General features: G+C 33.1%; 1 protein-coding gene across 2 annotated transcripts in view; it reads left to right on the top strand.

The window, feature by feature from the left end:
* DYNC2H1 (dynein cytoplasmic 2 heavy chain 1) overlaps positions 1 to 20450 on the top strand; it is a 381735-nt gene that overhangs the window by 345060 nt on the left and 16225 nt on the right. For both annotated transcript variants that reach the window (XM_082409863.1, XM_082409862.1), the window contains 2 exons: positions 276 to 357; positions 11953 to 12069. In XM_082409863.1, the coding sequence (XP_082265989.1) occupies positions 276 to 357; positions 11953 to 12069 (199 nt within the window). The remainder of the gene's footprint in view (positions 1 to 275; positions 358 to 11952; positions 12070 to 20450) is intronic.

The raw sequence follows: 20450 nt of genomic DNA, 5'->3' as shown, positions 1-20450 counted from the left end.
TTTGAGGATGATGATCAAAACGGAGGATGTAAAAATAAAAGACCCTATCCTCAAGGTACCTACACAACCTTGAAGAGGAGACTGACATAACAAGTTAACTTTAAAAACTTAGTGTGAAATCTAAGGTATTGTGCATAGCCTAAAATATCTGATTACTTGTACATTATAAATATTTCAACTTTAAATAAATAGGAGTGTGTATATCTTCTATTGCTATTCATATTTTAATTCCTGAAAATTATCTCTTTCTGACATTTGATGCTTTATTTTTACAGGGCTGTGGTCTGCTCTGTGGATAGCCTTAAATTTGTGGCCTCATGGAAAGGTCGACTGCAAGAAGCAAAGCTGCAAATTAAGGTATTAGAATAATTTTAATGTTTATCTGAGTCAAAAATTATGTAATTACCAACTGTGATAAAGAGATTTTGCTCCAATCTCAAAGTCACCTATCTCTATAGTGTAAGATCAGCAGAGACAGATTATATTACCTGTGTGAAAAATCAAAGTAAGTTAAGATTCAACATGAAACAACCTGTACAAGATACAACATGTTCTAATGCAAAACTAAGAATCTTAGGAATATAACATAGTATTTGAAAATGTAACTTCGGTAAAAAATGATATAAATCTTGAAGTTCTGTTAGGTTACCTGTTCTAACATTCAAGTCAATAAATATTTGCTATACAATAAAGTATGTATAAAATGTCTGAAAAATTTAGACCAAATCTTGTCCTTAGGGAGTTTACAATTTGTGAGTATATTAGTTCACTGTTAAAATCAAACCAACTATGTTAAAAAAAAATTAAGCCATCTTTTGCAGTATAAATTTTCCTAGCTAGCTTTTCTGCTAAAAATGCATTATTCTTGCAATAATAGATAATATAGATAACCATTCAAATATTAATAACAAAACTAATGAAATCCTTCCTCCAACAACTCCAACCTTCTTCCATGTCATTGGCATTCTCTACCATTCTTCTTTCCCATTCTCACACATAGAATTGCCCTCTTAACTTTTTTCCACTGCTAATATAAGATGCTGCATGTTGTAGTATGATTATCTCTATACATCTGTGTTGGTCTGTCTTACGAGACTGTAATGACATTGAAGATAAAGACTGTCTTACCTATCTTCAGATACCCAGTATCTAGTTCAGTATATTACATATAATTAAAATAAATGTAAAACTATAGTTCTTTAACTTAGTTAACCTTAGGCAACTGACTTTTCAGAAGTTCTATTTATATAATTCTAGTTCTCAGGCCAACAATTTTCTTTTCATATTACTACTGTTTTCTAACATACTATATAATTTATTTATTATATTTGTTGTTTTGTTGTCTGTCTTATTCTACTGGAATGTAAGTCCCATGAGAGTAGTCACTTTTTTTCCAGTTTTGTTGTATCTCAAATACCTCAAACAATACCTCCTACATAATAAGCGCTCCATTAAAACCTTGTTGAATTGTTGAGTTGAAGGCCAACAATAGGAGAGGCACTATAATAGGCATTATTAACAGCAGCTGTAATGGTATAGTCTGCCAGAAATTTGATCATTAACAATAAGCTAGGTCTTTCTTTCTCTATTGGCTCTATAGATTGCTACAAAATTCTCCGTTGAAGCTGAAGAAATTAGCAGGTTCTCTTTCATCCTTTGCATTTTATTTTAACCTTAGCCTCTAGCCCATAAGAGCTACCTTAGCTATTATTGGTGCACATAAACTGTTGCCTAGCTGTTAAGGAGAGGGAGGGAACACATGATGTATAATCCAGGAATTATGCAGTTTACCTGGTTGTGTGGTCTCTTAGCAGCTGTGAAGCACACACATAATATGGTAGTATCATTATTTAGGTATATTGATATAAAAAACAAGGGAAATGAGTTTTATTCTGTGTCAAGGTGTGTTCATATTTCCAGAACTATTTTGCTCCTGTTCTTACAAAATAGAAATAAAGTTATCTACAACCAGAAAACCCCAAGCATATATGTTATGTTTTATAGATGGGGAAAAAGGCTGGCAGTTAATAAAGCAAGAGTCTAATCTTAGTTCTCCAAAACAGAGCCATGTGACTTTTAAAAACAATTAATGAAGCAGTCTGAGCCTTTGTTGTCTCTTTTATCAATGGATATAAATAATAACTTCCTTGACATGTTTATTACGAGGGTCTCTGAAAACCGATGTGTGTGTGTGTGTTTTATTATTTCTTTTAACTTGATTTGGATTAGGTTTCATTAGGCAATATTTATTTTTTAATTAGAAACAAAAGTATATTTTAATAAAAGTTCTCTGCTGTTATCCAGGAAAGCAGAATTCTTTCATTTGTCATTTGACATTCATGATAGCTACTGTATTGTTAAAAACCAAAATATTCATTGGTCAATATATTCAGGAACATTATAAGTTTGATACAATTATATCTTACAACTTTAAGTTAAAAAAGCCATCCCTACACATGGGATTTGAGGTAATTCAACAGAATTTTTCCTCTCTTTGGCCCCTCATTCATGTGAGCTATAGAAGCACATTTCCTAATTTCTTACCTGCAGTTCCAGATATATTTATCAGATAAAAAGTTTTTGTAAGCCCCTCACTGTTTGCACTTGGCAAAATCAGCAAGTTAAATAATTCATTTAGGTTCCTCTTAATCAAATTTTTCAGCAAAAGGATTATTTTGATAGGAGAATTTTGGATTTGAATTATATTTGAATGTTACTATCACTGCAGAATTTAATTTATTTTGAATATTTTTCAATCTCTACCACCCTAGACTGAATTAAACCAGTGAAATGTTCAAGTAAGGCTATAGTTCCCACACCAATCAATATCTCAACCCCCTAGACCAGCTTAAGAGAACATGTATGTATATTGATTTTTTTAGATCCTGAACATGGCCCTTTAAAATTTCCTCACTACCATTATTGATTTATTATTTGTTAAACAGCAGTTGTGAAACTTAGTACTGGAAAAGGTGTAAATCCAGCACCTGTTCAGCTTGCGTGCTAGATCTTGCCCAAGGCTGTGAAAGTTTTGCCCTGGCAAATCTGGGTAGCTTCCAGCTCCCTCCTTGACTGCTGATGCTGCCAAACACAAAAGGCAAAAACAAGTCTTTTACCTTGGCAAATCAGGCTTATTAAAAACATTTTAGTCTTGTTAATAATGCACAATTCCCTAGGATACCTGAAAGCTGCTGCTCCTTTGGGACCTGGTAGAGTCATATAGCCACTTATGCTTGCCAGTTCATTTCAGCTGCTTCATGCTAGGCTAGAGTCTGCCCATATACCAAGTGGTTATTATGCTATTCATATTTCAGTTCCCTCCCTTGTAAAGCTTACCAGGAAATAGAAGTTAAAACAATGAAGAAATTAGACATTTAGACATGTGAGGGTTCATGAGGAGAATGGGCTCATCAGAATTGGGAGTTATGAGCTTTAGACGCATCCTCCCCAAATGAGTGTAAGTAGCTTATCAGTCCAGCAGTGGACAATCTACCAAAAAAAAAAAAAAATCCTTAAATAGTTCATTTTAAGACATATATTTCTGATAGTTTTCATTTTTAAAACTGAGCACTTAATGTGAATATGCTTATATAGTCATTATAAAGTGGAGATTTTTTTTAAATCATGGGAGAATAAAGACACAGACCTACTAGAGAATGGACTTGAGGATATGGGGAGGGGGAAGGGTAAGATGTGATAGGGTGAGAGAGTGGCATGGACATATATACACTACCAAATGTAAAATAGATAGCTAGTGGGAAGCAGCCGCATAACACAGGGAGATCAGCTCGGTGCTTTGTGACCACTTAGAGGGGTGGGAGAGGGAGGGTGGGAGGGAGGGAGATGCAAGAGGGAAGAGATATGGAAACATATGTATATGTATAACTGATTCACTCTGTTAGAAAGCAGAAACTAACACACCATTGTAAAGCAATTACACTCCAATAAAGATGTTAAAAAAAAAAAATCATGGGGGAACTATAAGAGTGCTTAGTAATATAATTTTCTCTAAAAGTCAATCTCTAAAATGAGTTGGTATGTGCAAACTAGTACAATATAAAACCAGTTCAACAAAAAATGATTTTTCTTAAGAACTTAAGTAACTACAGCAACCAGAGGTTTTAAATCTATTTGATATTCTTGTAACATTAAATGCTTTGAGTGTCTTACTATGTTTCCACCAGTTTAAAGGACGTTTAATTCTTAGTTGACTATACTGTTTAGGTAGCCTTTCCAGTTGAATGCTCTCTTCTCATGCTCTCCAAATATAGCAGGAGGCTGAAAACTGGCTCAAATTTCCTGTTTTGAAAGTCTTTCTGCTACGAAACATTCTGACTTTACTTGACACTGTACTGAAAAAAAGTCAGTGTGCTGGGATTAGGTACTAAGTTCCATCAACTGTTCTAGTCCTTCCCCAGCTTTCAAAAACTTCGAAGAAACCTGTTTGTATTTCTTTCCCTAGCACGCTTTCCTTTCTTCAACCTATATCAAGCCACATATGTAATTTTATATTTTCTAGTAGTTACATTAAAAAAAGTAAAAGAAACAGATACAAATAATTTTAATATTTTTTTATTTAACCTAATATATACAAAATATTGTTGCTTCAACATATAATAACTATTTTAAAATTATGAATGGGATATTTTACTTTCCTTTTTATTGTATAAAGTCCTTGAAATCCATCATATATTCCATATTTATGGCACATCTCAATTCAGACTAGTAACATCTCAATGATCAATAGCACATGTGGCCATGGCTACTGTATTGGAAAGTAGCTCTAGACAGAGAAGGTAATTCCCTAGAGAAAATTTAAATATTCTCTGATCTTCAAGTTTTTTCCAATTTTTTATAGTATTTTTCCTTATTAAACAATTTCAAACAGATACAGAAGGAGAGAGAATAGTAAAATGAATCTCCATATGCAAAGTTTTCAAAATTTAGAAACATTCCTTCTTTTTCTCTTTTTGACTGTCTTTGCTGAAGCAATTCCAGGCATTGTTTTGTTTTACTCCTTCATTTCTCAAAAAAAAATTTTTCTTAAATAAACACAATATATTATCACACATACAAAAATTAACAATAATTCCTTGGCGTTATTTAACACTCAGTTCATAACAATATTTACCACTGTCTCAAAAAAAAACTCTTTTCCAATAGTTTGTTCAAATGAGAGTCAAGGTCCAGACACTGTCTTTGGTTATTATGTACTTTATGTCTTTTCACATCTAGATGGGGTTCCTCTTATTATTTCATACCATTGTTTGTTACAGAATCAAGGTTACTTCTCTTATAGAATGATCTACAGTTGATATTCATGTCTTGGCTTCCTTGTGTTATTATGTAACTTTTGTTCTTCTGTCCCTCGTTTTTTTATAAAATGGAAGTTAGTTGTAGACGACGAAACAAATTTTTCTAAATCTGTTATTCCTTCTGCATTTATTAGCTGAAATTTTCTTCAAAGAAGCCTAATCAACTAGGTCTATGTGGTTACCTAGATACCATGGAATTTTATATAGAAATAAAGGATAAATGCTTTTTTTAAAAAAATTTAAACTAGGGATATTCAGAATATGGTGTTGATACACTGTTTCCCACAGTGTTCAATAACGTTTCTTCTTTGTTTTTAAGTATCAGTGTGAACTTCTTATATATTTAATGTGCTTCTGTAAATTGCATTTATTATTCTTTTTCATGTGCAGTGTCCCTAGTCTTTGGCTTATGTGTAGAGCCTCCTCATGTTGACCTCTGCATGTTATTTTTGGTAAAGTTTTATAGTGAAGCGTAATATCATACAATAAGTTTCACAAATCTTAAGAATACAACTTTATGAATTTTTTAATAAGCAAACAGACCCATGAAACCATTATGCAGATTAATTTTAATATTTTAGGACATTTTTTTCCTCAAAACTTCTTTTTATAATTAAATGGACCTAACACATTCAGTACAAACTTTATTTTTCTTTCATTCTAAGAGATATACTTAGTATATCCCCCTAGATATTTGTCTACCCATTTTTCTTTCCTCCCTTTATATATTATATTGTATAATGTATTCTGATTTTAAACAGTTGAGAACTTCAGGTGAAGATGGCCCATGGAGCTAATGATTCATCCTCTCTGCTCCAGATAGATATATAATGATAGAAAAAATATAGAAAGAGGAAACCACAAACATAGTCTGGCTTCAAATACAAGATCAATATTTCATTGCATCAAAAGCAGGACAAAGTAAAATTGTGACTAAGTCTGAAAGTACAGGTCTTGAGCTCCAAGTCCAGAAGTAGGAAGCAATGAACAGTATGGCCCCAGCAGAGTGAAAGGAATTAGTGGTGCTGTATGTGAAATGGAGACTGGAAACAGGGGTCATTGCTTAAATCCAGGACTGAGGTTAGGCTCTCCAGCTCTCCAATAAAAGGAGACTGAATAAAGTTATAGGCCTAAGGAGGCTGAAAGATAAAGGCATAGACTTAATATTAGATATTGAGCCACACTAACCACCAGATCAATAGCTTAGAACTGCAATATCCCCAACACCTGCAGAATAGAACCTTCAAACTGGCATTGTAAATTTTATAGCTATGTAGATTTGGAAAGGTCACTCTAGAGGTATGTGGGAGAAAAATAAAATACCCCTCAAGATGAACCTAGAAACCAAAATCCAAAATAAATGGGGAAAAAATCTAATCCTAGAAAAGAGAATGAGCAAAATCATTAGGTCAGTCAACATCTGGTCATTTCATTTATTATTACTTTTGGGAAAATCTGATAAAAAATGTTAAAATGTTTATTTTAGTTTCCTTAAACAGTTGTAAGAAAGAATAACTTTCACTAAAAAAATTATCAGAACTTACAGAATAGAAACAGGCAGAAATAATACAGTTATATGTAGGTGGATGTGAAAACCAATCAGTAGTCTTGGAGATGAAAAATATAATCTTTAAATGAAATATTGATAGATTAAATATACTCTACATTAGATACAATTGAAAGAGACATATTAATTGGAAGTTAGTGCTAAGGAATTAACTCAGAACTGATCACAAATGTAAAGTGCTAAAAATATGAAAGAGATATTATCAGACATAGAGGATAGTTTAAGGCATTCTATCCTACTTGTAAAAGGATTTCTACTATAGAACAGACAGAATGGCAGAGAAGCAAAATTTGAAAAATTAGTTGCAGGGATTTTCCAGAATTGGAAAATGATAAGAGTTCTCAGGTGAAATGCACATGCAAAGTACCAAAAAAATTAACTAGAAGTATATTCAAGTTCACACCTCGTTACACTATAATGAAACTATACAATATCAGGGTTAAAGTGAAAAAATCTTAAAAGCTACCAGATAGAAAAGTCAGAGTGCCAACCAAAAAAAATACAAAAAAAACAAAAAAGTAACATCAAATAGATTACTCATCAGCTCACTAGATGCCAAAAGGCAATGGAGTGAGTAATATATTCAAACTGATGAGGAAAAGTAATTGTTAACCTCAAATTTTATTCCCATCTAAAATATCATTCAGTAATGAAAGCAATAAAAAGATATTTCCAGAAACCCAAGCACCACAAGGGCTTACCACTCTCAGAACCTCAAAGAAGTATTAAAACATGAAAGAGAAAAGCCACAGAGAAAACAATATATACCAAAAATAATAGTGAGCCCAAAAATTACAAAATAATTTAATTTTAGCATGTAATTTAAATTAAGTATTGACTGTAAAATATAACTTTGTATTATTTTTAAACTAAAACTAAAACTAAAACTCTAAACAGTAATAATTAGATCAGAAATAACATGCTGAAATAAAATCCATTTCATGTTCAGAAGAAGTACTGAATAACTAAGAATTCATTAGAAAATGTCACAGTTACTCTTCAAAAGTAACTAAGAATTCATTAGAAAATGTCACAGTTACTCTTCCAAAGATATGGTTAAAAGCTTAAAAATAGATGTGCAATCCATTAGCAGAAAAGGAGAAAAATTAAACAAAAAGAAAGAAAGAGGAAAACTATATATTAAATATACTGAAAATAATTGAGTATCTTTTCATGTGCCTGTTGGCCATCTGGAAGTCGTCTTTGGAGAAATGTCTATTTAAGTCTTCTGCCCATGTTTTGACTGGGTAGTTTGTTTTTTCAATATTGAGTTGTGTGAGCTCTTTGTATACTTTGGATATTAACCCCTTGTTGGTACATTGTTTGCAAATATTTTCTCTCATTCCGTAGCTTATCTTTTCATTATGTGATGGTTTCCTTTGCTGTGCAAAGGAAACATTTAATTCACCGTTAAATCCAAGTTAAATTCAAGTTAAAATCAGAAGTGTTCAAGAAATTCAGCGTTGTATATGAAATAAATTAATGGCTTTAATCCTGTTTTTAGTGAACAAAGTCACTACTGTTACTGTTGCTAACCCCTTTTGAGTCTCACCTCAAAGAATTGAATCAGATCGATCTTATAAATAGCCTTTTCAAAATAGGTTGGGGTCATGGTAGTTAGTTATTTGGAATATATTTATGCAGTTGTGGTTGGCCTGATATACACTACCCCTTAATAAATGGTTTTGAAACTATAAACAAAACGAAATGTGTGTGAGGGGGGGTTTTGGAGTTTTTGTTGTCGTTTTGTTTTTTAATTTTCTTACTTTTGCAGCTGCCCCTCTGTTTCAGATGTTTTAATCAGAGGTTCAAGTGTGAAAAACATTCGAGTAGAGATTCTTTTCCTTTTGTTTTAATGATTTTATGCTGTTCCTATTCTGTTAAATTGAAAGCTATGCATTTATAAGCAAAACAAGAATAGTTAGAGGAAATGGTATTACAGCAAGAGATGCACATTTAGATGCCTTTCACTTAATTATTTGCATTCAACTCAAATAGTATATTTGTACAGATGTCAAGAGGCAGCCTCAACAATGCAGTTCTTTTAAAATAATGTAAACAGACATAACCCCTATGGTTACCAAAGGGGAAAGAGGGAGAGAGGGATAAATTAGGAGTTTGGGATTAACATATACACACTACTATATATAAAATAGATGACCAACAAGGACCTACTGTATAGCACAGGGAGCTGTACTCAATATTTTGTAATTACCTATAAGGGGAAAGAATCTGAAAAAAATAGATATATATGTATGTATAACTGAATTACTTTGCTGTACACCTGAAATTAGCACAATATTGTAAATCAACTATACTTCAATTTAAAAAAAAAAGATTAAAGTAAAAAAGAAGAGAGAGATCAGATGTTGATATAGTTAATATTTTCAAATGTCTCTCTTGTGGAAATAAAGAAAATACTGGAATTCAAAAAAATGTCTACTTGAAAAAATAAAATAAAATAATATAAACAAATGAGCTCTGATCTCAGTAATTATTTCTTTGCATCCAAGGGATATGTGTCATGCACAATAAGGTACTAATGACTAAAATAGACTTCTAACAAACTTTTAATAGAAAAATATGAAGTTTGCCCCATAAGTATATATGTAAGCATAAATAGCATTTTAATATGGCTTATCATTTAAAGGGGGTGAAAAAGAGAGTGGAAGTACAGTATTGATCAAATCAGAGAGCATGCTCTAACACATCACCTAGCTCTTTGATGTATAAATGAAGTGATGGATAGACTCAGTTATGTAGGACAAATTTGGGAAATATTTTGCAAAATTAAATATAGGCAAAAGTTTTTTGATTGACATTATTTAAATAATTTCCAATCAAACCTTATTTTGCCTTATTTAAATGGATACACTATATGAAATAATTCTAAATGTCTAGAAATTCGAATATGGATTAGATTAAATGAACAGTAATAGCTAATACTTATTGAGCACTTGCTGTATATCAGGCAATTTTCCAAGTATTTTAAATATAATGTTAGAGGAGATTTCTTATTTCCTGCTCCTGTTGTTTTTTTCTACGTGGAGGAATATTTACTAATGTTCATACTCCTAGACACTCTCTGCCTTCTACCTGACTCCTTCCTTTCCTGACTCCTAAAGGAAAGGTGTCACTTTATCTGACTGTGAGTTTGAGTCAGAAATCCCAGGCTGAATACTGCACCTTCCTATGCTTTTCTTTTGGGTGTACACATTCTGCTCTGCCCCTTCAAGGCAGTCTCTGCACCTGGTGCAGCTGGCTCCTTAGCTTAGTACTGTCATAACTAGAAGTTAAGCCTTCCAAATTCTTGTGTTTAGTGTTGATATTAGCAAGTCCATTTGCCTGGAGACCTGTTATATCCTCCAAACTATCTTTTTCAGTAATAAAGGTAATATTTTGGGCCTACCTGCTTTTTCACCTTCCATTGATGCAGAATTCCAGATGTAACAAGGGTACCATTTGTTGATACTACTCCAATCCCTGATATATTATCATTTTATTATATAAAAACAGGGTATCGCTTTTTGAAGTTCTTATGTTTTCATTTTTTTTACTTTACATTCCAAAGTAGGGGAATGATAGAGGGTGTAGAGAGAAAAGGACAGATTTAGAAGATTTTATTGGAAGTGGCTGTACTTGATAGTTGATGGCATGTGGGAAGTTCAGGAGAAGGAACCAAGAATGTCTCCCAGGTGTCTGATTAAGCAACTACATGGTCAGTAGTGCCAATTACTGAAATAGGCTCCAGAGAATAGTATTTCTCACCCCTCCTACCCCCTGGTTAGAAGAGGAAAATGATGAGTTTATATCTGTATATGCATATTACATAGTCAAGTTGTGACACTATCAGTGGGGACTACTTTTACAAATTTCTATAAAGACCAATTGAGCGCAAAACTCAATGAAATTTCTAGAAGAGGCCTTAGAAGAATTATCTTGCAGAGATTTTCTAGCACTGAAATTAGCAAGTACTCTTTAAATTTTAATTTACATTTCTTCAAGGCAATACTTCAGCAACCCTAAGTGGCCTGTATAACATCACATTAGTGGTATAGTAGCAAGAATATTGAACTTAGGAATTCAATAATTCTATTTTTATCCCAGCTCTTTCACTCACAAAGAAGTTGCTTATCTTTTCATGGTAAAGAACCCTACTATAAATTTAGCTAATCAGAACTATTTGTCAAGGTATACTCTACTAGTACCTCCTTGTCCCTAAACCATTCTCTAGTTATAACTGAAAATGATTTCAACACTTCCAACTTAAAGTGTTCCCTTGACTCTAAAATTCTATAGTATGTTAACTTAAAAGGTACTATACAATATTTATAAGATTGTTTACATTTTCTATCAAGTTTAAATTGTGAGACTATAGATGGGGGTCTGAATGCAAAATGCAGACTCTACTTTTGTTGCCTTTAGATAAACTCAGGGTAGATTAACACTACAGAAATGAAAAGAGTGAACAGTTTTAAAGACGAAATATGAAACTAATATTACCAAAATAATTATATTTTTATTTTCATAATCTTATAAATTTACACTAAGGTTAATTTAGAGTAAGAGATTAACTCTTTCTCTTTTTTATTCTTCTTTCAGCTCTGCATGACATGTCAAGAATTTTTTCATTAACCTTTCCGAATTTTGTTCTATTTTTTTAGAAAACGATGTTGGAATTCCAAGCAGGGAGCACATGTTCTTTTTCTCTAGTATGCTTTTCTTTCCCCCTCCTGGAAAAAGAGTAACTTTTTGGCTTTTTTCATTATATGTCTATTAATCTAAAGCCAAGGCATATGCAATTATATAACTGATGACATTTGTATGTCTTTTTTTCCAAAATATTTGCTAAAATTGAGGATCCAGCCTAAAGGAAGCTTACAGTGAACATTGGTTCAGGTCTTCACCTTCATTATTCTCAAACAAAATACCATGATCTTTGTTTTCACATTGTTTGGAATGAATAGTCACAATGGAAATTGTTGCCTTTCTTCTGAAGATATACTATAGTAACTCCTGCCATTTCAGCCTTTAATACATATTTTAATGGTTTATATGTTTCTATGACAGATCAGTGGCTTATTACTGGAAGGATGCAGTTTTGATGGAAATCGACTTTCAGAAAATCAGCATGATTCTCCTAGTGTATCATCAGTTCTCCCTTGTTTTATGGGCTGGATTCCACAGGTAATACATTTTTAACAGGAACAAGTTTTAATTTAATCAATTCATGTTTAGATTTTATCTTTTCAATAAAATATAATTGGCCTATGAATTTTTCATTTACTTTCTAATCTTACCTGCATTTGAACAAATTTACAGTCAAAATATTGTGTCCTTTATAATTTTTAAGATGTATAGGACATTTTAAAAGCTTCATTTTGTTATGGAAAGAATAACATTATAGTTTTTAATTTCTAAATAAGTTATAGTCTAATAAGAAAAAAGCCTTAAATGGTAATCTGAACTACCACATATTGTGTTCCTATTATTTTCAGCAGTGTGCTAAATGTTCTTCATACTTTACCTTACATACTTTTCTGAGTAGCCCTGAAAGGTAGATATTATTATTCCTATTTTCAAATGAGCAAATGTGTGTTCACATAAGTTAAATGACTTCCCTGTAGCTTGGCATGCAGAAATCGAAAGCATCAAGATATTAATACACATCTAATGCCATGTCACTATGCTGCTGATTGGCAGATGAAGAAAACTGTCTTGACAAAGGCTTATTCGATTAACTTTTTCCCTTTAAAAACCTTCAATTTTTTTTTTTTTTTATAAATTTATTTTTGGCTGCATTGGGTCTTCGTTGCTGCACACGGGCTTTTCTCTAGTTACATCGAGCGGGGGCTACTCTTCGTTGCATGCACAGGCTTCTCATCGTGGTGGCTTCTCTTGTTGTGGAGCACGAGCTCTAGGCACACGGGCTTCAGTAGTTGTGGCACATGGGCTCAGTAGTTGTGGCTCCTGGGCTCTAGAGCACAGGCTCAGTAGTTGTGGCGCACGGGCTTAGTTGCTCCACGGCATGTGGAATCTTCCCAGACCAGGGCTCGAACCCATGTCCCCTGCACTGGCAGGTGGATTCTTAACCACTGCGCCATCAGGGAAGTCCAAAATCTTCAATTTTTGAAAGAACTTTCAACAATGGAACTTGAGGGATATTTGCCTTTAAAATAAGACGTAGTTGTAGATGAAACACATAACTTTTACTAAATGTAAGTAAGAATACATGTGAATAAACTTTAAAGTTTTGATTCTGTATCTAATCACCAACAAACTATTTCATATACTGTTTACTACAAGAAAAATGAGTTTTCTAGTTGTGGAATACTTCATTGAATTTTCCAATTATTATAATTCTCTTTGTAAAATAAAAAAATCCAAAGCATCAGAATATTTATTTTAAAATAAAAACTAATAAAGCTATAATTATTGCTCAGAGAGCTATAAGAGCATCCTCTGACCTAAAGGACCATACATTTCTGTGAAACTCGCCATTTCCACCCCCCATATAAGCTTCATTTTCTCTAGTAGTAGAGTGACAGAGAAGGGAGAAGAAGTTGAAATCATCTTTATTTTATTTCTCTCTGGCTATTGATTCATGTAAGAAATTTGTATGTCAAAAACTTGGTAAATTATGGATTACACACATTAGGTGTGTGGACCAGATCGAAAGTTCTATACAAAAGTTAAGGTTAAAATTTGCTGGGGGTTATAACCATAATATATAAAGTTGTATATGATGACAGAGATGAATTCAAATGAATCCAAATTATGTGAAGTGTTAATTCTCTGGCAAACAAAATTAAAAGCCATATAATGACCTTGATGGGGGGAAAAAAGGTAGGACATGTATAAACTGATTCACTTAAGGAGAAACCCCAGCAATAAAAATAGAGCATGGAGAATGAGTAGGCAAAAATGCAAAAGAGAGTGACCTAGAGCAATACCCACATAATTGACCACAAACTGAATGCAAATCAGGAATGCAATGTTGTTATGAACAGAAGCCAATCTGTTAACTGGGTTGTATGAAAAGCAACATAACGTTATAAGACTTGGAATTTATCCCTCCACAGTACTTTACTTTGAGTATCATTTCTATCCAGTTTTATTTACCACACTTTAAAAAATCAGGATTGGAACAGAAAGCTAAAAATAATTTAATTTGGAAAATATCTCATGTAAAGAGAGGTAAAATGAAGTGGAATATTTAACCAATAAAAGAGATGGCTCAAAGATAATATGAATTTATGATTTTTATAAAAGAGATTTCCCCCTAGGCTTTTGCACTTTTTCCCGGCATGTAATGGAAGGATTTAAGATGCTTCCCCACCTCTTTTTGCCCCTCCTTCCTTTACAGTGAGCCTCTTCTTCCCATATAATCTTACTGCTTTGACTGCCTCTCCTAGATCAGCTAAGAAGGAGAGAATATGAGGTATATTGCTAAATGTTTCAGAACATGAAATTTTGGAGTCCAGCAGTCTAAATTCCACTCCCAGCTCCCAAACTTATGAGCTGGGTGATTTGGGGCAAATTACCTAACCTCATTGAGCCAGTTTCCTAATTCGAAAGTGGAGATAATGATGTTTCTATAGGACCATGTTGAGGAATAAATAAGGTCCTGTGTCTGTGAAGTACCTAGCCAGGGCATCATACACGGTAAGTCTAATTTATCCTGATGCCAACACTTTTAAATGTTTTTATAATAGTATAATAATTAACTTATTTTGTATGGTGCTTTATAGTGTACTAAATGCTTTCAATCATCATTAGATTCTTAAGTTCCTATATACCATATTCTGAACCCTGGGATAACAAAAATAAACAAATCTCTTCCATCGGAGTCTTCTGTTGAGTAGAGGAGCAAATGGGTAAAGAAACTATTATAGTTCAGAGTTACAGAAGTACAATTATGGAGGTTTACATGAAGTGCTTTGGCAAATGAAGGAGACCTCAGCTCTATCTTGTATAAGCAGTTAAGGGAAAGTCAGATGACCTCACAGGGAGAGGAAGCAGCTTCTCAGGACTGTAGTCACAGTAGAAGTAAGAAAAGTTCAAGGACAAATTCAAAAATGGTAGGGGCAAGGCATTCCATATAGAAGGGGAAGTATATTTAAATGCATAGAGATACGAAAAGAGTTTAGGTTATTTTGGGAACTGCAAGTATAGTATATCTGGAATGTACTGGAATGGTTCAAATGAAGAGTGGTAGGGTATGCAGTCAGAAAGAAAGACTAAGACCAAGTACGACAAGCCATGGAGCCATGCCAAGGAGTTTAGACTATCTTATGATCATAGAAAGCCATTGAGAGTTTAGAACACGTGTGTTGTAAGATCAGATCCATAGTTTTAGAAAAGCAATCTAGCACTGAGAGAATTGAGGTTTGGCATAGGGTGAAATACAATCACACTTACCTTTCATTGCAGTCCTCTGAGTATGGTAGAGTAATTTTTCTCTCTGTTTTGCTGAGGAAGAAGCCGTGAATCTGGTAAATAGAGTGATCTGTTATGGGTCCGCCAGTAGTAGCACTAGTGTTTGAACAATAGCAATGAGCATTTATTTGTATTGATTATGTGCCAAGCACTGTACAAACTGTTTAGAATACAAGATATTTAGGCTTTCCAAAAACATTTGAAATAGGAATTATCATCTCCATTGTAAACTAAGAAAATGGAAGTTTAAAAGATTGTGTAACTTGACCAAGATAAAGATAACATAGTTAATAGGTAAGCAACTAATTTTCAAATCCAGGTTATCTCTCTTAACTCTTACGCCTAATACTGAGCCAACCTAACAGTGTAAACCAGAGTTTGGAAAACTACAGGCCACAGGCCAAATCCAGTATGCTGCCTGTTTTTGTACAGCCCACAGTCATGTGAGCATGAATGACTTTTACATTTTTAAATAGATGAAAAACTTAGAAGGATAGTACTGGGTTGGCCAAAAAGTTCGTTTGGGTTTTTCTGTACGATGGTACAGAAAAACCCGAACGAACTTTTTGGCCAATTCAATATTTTATGACGTGAAAATTATCTGAAATTCAAATTCCAGTGTCCATAAAGAAAGTTTTGTTTGGAAAACAGCTATGCCCATTTACATAGATGCTTTCAGATTACTATAGCAGAGTTGAGGATATAGTTGTATCCACGACCATATAGCCCATAAAATATTTACTATCTGACATCTTACAGAAAAGTTTGCTGACTCTGTATAAACTATCAAACTCTCCAACTTCTGCTTGAGTTAAGCACTATTTTTGTTCAAGAAATCATTTTTTTAGGGCAACTGTAGCTGTTTTTAGTAAGTTTTACAGAATTTGGTGGGGGGCATCAGCATTTTAACGCATTTTTACCAGGAGGGAAGGAACCAGCATAAAATCGAAGGAAGCGGAGTTACAGTCTGTCATACAGAGTGAAGTAAGTCAGAAAGAGAAAAACAAATACAGTATGCTAACACATATATATGGAATCCAAGGGAAAAAAAAAAAAAGGTCATGAAGAACCTAGTGGCAAGACGGGAATAAAGACACAGACCTACTAGAGAATGGACTTGAGGATGTGGGGAGGGGGAGGGGTGAGATGTGACAGGGTGAGAAAGTGGCATGGACGTATATACTCTACCAAATGTAAAATAGATAGCTAGTGGGAAGCAGCCGCATAGCACAGGAAGATCAGCTCAGTGCTTTGTGACCACCTAGAGGTGTGGGATAGGGAGGGTGGGAGGGAGGGAGATGCAAGAGGGAAGAGATATGGGACCATATGTATATGTATAACTGATTCACTTTGTTATAAAGCAGAAACTAACACACCATTGTAAAGCAATTATACTCCAATAAAGATGTTTAAAAAAAAAATCGAAGGAAGCATCAACATCAATTTATATAAACAAGTAAAAAGAATTACTTTTGCCACTTACTCTTACAGCTACTTTATTGCAGAAAGTTCAGAATCCTTTGATAAGCTTAGATAAAATAATGGAGTTCCGAACTTTGGTGACTGATTCCTTTTAGGCCAGAAGAAGGTTTTTCCACAAGTTATTTCGATAATATTATCTGACCCCTAAAAGTCCTGAATAGCTTTATTTCAGCAGAAACATGCCAGACAACTCAGACATTTGCACAGCATTGCTAGGAGGTACATAGCACCTACATTTTTTTAAAGAGCATTTTAGGTTGCAGAAGACTGAAGAACTTTGAGATTTTTTAATACATGGTAATAATACTTTAATAAAGGATATGAACAACAAATTCTAAGGCTTTTATTGAGGGGAGGGGGAGGTTTACCATTGCTTCTATTATAAATGTAATATACTTTGCCAGTTAAAAATTAGAATTATGAATGCTCAAGAATTAAAAGGAAGTAAAATGCTGGTGCTAATATTTTCCTAGTGTGTCTGTTTACCATTATCTATGTGCAGGAAGTTAATATACCTACACTCACACTGTTCATTTATGCGTTCATTCATTCATGATGCAGATTCTTAAGGTTTTTCAAGTTCCAGTTCAGTACTAGTGGTTAAATTAATATAGGTACAATAAGATTTCCCTAGAGGATTTTACCCAAAAAAGCATTCACTTTCTCCAAAGCACTTCCTAAAAAGTGTTTGACACTACATTATTCCATAATGGTTCTCTGAAAAATTGTTCAGTATACAAATTTAAATTTGGAAATTCATGATGGATTTGAGGATATTAAAAACTCTGAGAACTCCCAAAATTTACTTAACACACAACCCTTTTCATGCACCTACACCCCACCCTCCATCTGTATCTATGTTCCACATAACATAGTTTGAGAAACACTTTGTGAGGTAGATCAGTCTTAGATAATGTCCTGTTCTGACATTCCACAGGAAGTCAGTTTGCCTTTGTTCTATTTTTCCAATAAAGAGTGTTAGTTCGGATTTATCAGCCCCACAGTAACATAGAACATAGCCTGGACCAGCCTGAACCCCACCGGCCTACACCTTCCAACAGTTGCCACAACTGACAGTACAACTTCAGAAACAATTTCATTCTCAGGGAAATTATGACTATATAACGATTATACAAGCCACTCACAGTAACAGTCTTCTTTACGTTAAAGTATTTTCACCATGTATATGAAATGATATATGCTGATAACTCTGCCTTGTATGCACTCTGGTTTAAATATAATAAATATTTAATTAATGTCTTTTCTATGTGACAGTTTTTTTTCTTAAGAACTTACTATGAGAGCAATGTTGTTAGCATTGTATTATTGAAAAATAGAGGGAAGTATTTCTCTACCAAAATAGAGTAGCTAGACATTCTTGACAGAACAAAGTCTTTCAAAATATTCGTTGTTGGCAAGTTGTTTTGTTTCCTGTTTTGAGATAGTTATTTTTTCCAGGGTTGCATTACTAATAATGCCACTTTTACTTACATGAAACCTCTGATGTCCTAACATCTTCTTTTCTAAAAAAAAGTAACTGTTCACTGACTTGGTTCATAAACATTCAGAAAGCATGTGTTAGAATAAGTTAGTTGGACTTTATGCATAAATATATTTCTGATGAGAAAAATATTTTGGTTTGCCCTCGTGTGTTTTATTATAATGAAATTTGAGTTGATATCAGCCAAATAGTTAACATAATTAACCTGGATAATTTGGGGCTTTTTTGTTTTCTGGTGTTGTTTTATTTTGTTATTTTCTTTGGTTTGTTGGCTAAGTGATACCAAATATCACCATTTGCCTTTTAAACGTCTTTTTTCACATATTAGCATATTGCCTTCTATTTGTAGTACACATATACTTTTAAGCCACTTTCCATGGGTCATGGGCATGAACATGAGTAATCATAATATATAGCTTTTTAATTACTTAATTTTAATAATGTTAAACTAATTTGTTTACATATAAAATGATTGAATTATTTGAAGTTTTCCTAATATATCTCTTTTTTGCATTAACTGAGCACTTAGTGTATTTATTAATAGTTATTAATAAAATTTTAGTTTCATCCAAATATTTCAGCCCAGCACGGTCTGTGCTTTGTTAAGATAAACATATTAAAGAGGGAATTGTGGCATAAGAATTTAATTCAGTTAAACAATATAAAGTTTCTGTCTGCATAAGGTATTGTGTTAAGTGTGAGAATGCCCAAGTACTTAGCTCTATTACTTTGATCATTTATTTATTGGTGACATAAGGGCAAGTCCATTTAACTTTTTTTACAGGAGGTTGTAACATTTACCGTTTATGAGATTTTAAGCAATGACAAGTAAAATTTTAAGAAGCAACTGTGGTACTTCGCTTTTAAAACACTGTACATTTTGCTGGAAAGATTTGTACCCTCACTTTAAAACAAACAAAAAGCCTACAACCAAAAGCAAGTTTGGAAGGGTTTGGAAATATATACAAAAACTGGTAAATTGATAGTGAATATGCAAAGAATCAACTTTGCATTACTCTTAAATTCCTAATTTAAAGAGAAAATTGCTTGGCATTAAAATGAAGAGATATAGAGAAAATCTTCTGAATAGAAAGGAATAGCATTATAAAACATTTCAATGTAATGTTTTCATTTTTGACCTTAGAAGTTATGGGAAGCAAAGCAAATATAGGGTGGCAGAGGAAGATAATTTAAGACCTTTTCTAGGATTATAGACATTCATAGATTCAGATCATTTCAGTTCAACAAATAGGTAATGTTTGTCTGCTCTTTGCTGAAGAATTTAAAGGCAATACCAAAAGAAAGCCTACACTAGGTTATTAACTTTAGGAATGGCTAAAGAGTTATGAAAATTACAGGAATTTGTGAATCCTAAAGCTTTGCCATTTAAGCAGAATTGGAGAAGAGGGAAGAGATTAGGCAGTGACTAATAATGGTTGAAAGTTCTCTTTACTCCAAATTCTGTATTTTTCTGAGGCCCAACTCAGGATTCATTCTCTCCATTAATCCTTGTTAGGTTAACATATCCCAGAGTAGTAGTTTATTTTGATTTTCTTTAAAATACTCATTTTGCCAAAAATTATATTCCAAATATTTGATGTATATGTTGTTTCTTAAACTAAATTTTAAGCTTCAAAGAAGATTATTATTTTCTCTATTTGGATATATATTGAAATGCTTTGCTTTTATAATTCTAGGTACAATATTAGCACATAAATGCTGTTAAATGAATGGATGAGTAACTGACAGAATCATCAATGCAAACATAGAGGCAAATTAGAAACATTCAGGGCAGATGGTCTTCTTATCTATTTGGGTAATGATTCTTCATAAAGAATGAATTTTCTCATTTGTCAATCAGGTTACAATTTAGGAATTTTAGAAATGAATGAGTTTTCAAAGGGACTTAACTGATTTATATCAAGGACTTAGAAAAGTTAGAACATTATTTTTGTGTTGGGGGGGTAGAGAAAAGGATTGGAAAAGACAATCAAAATTCCATATAATGCCCACTTAGACTTAAAAATAGAATGCTTTAAATTTCTTCATGAAGGAAAAAAGAAATATTTTTATTTCTCTCTATCCTAGCACCATCCATGACCTATAGTAGATGGTAAAAAGCTGGGACTTTTTTTCTAATTGATTT

This window comes from Balaenoptera physalus, assembly GCF_965194825.1.
Source record: "Balaenoptera physalus genome assembly, chromosome: 10".
Classification (NCBI taxonomy): domain Eukaryota; kingdom Metazoa; phylum Chordata; class Mammalia; order Artiodactyla; family Balaenopteridae; genus Balaenoptera; species Balaenoptera physalus.
This window is presented reverse-complemented; position numbering and strand designations above follow the sequence as displayed.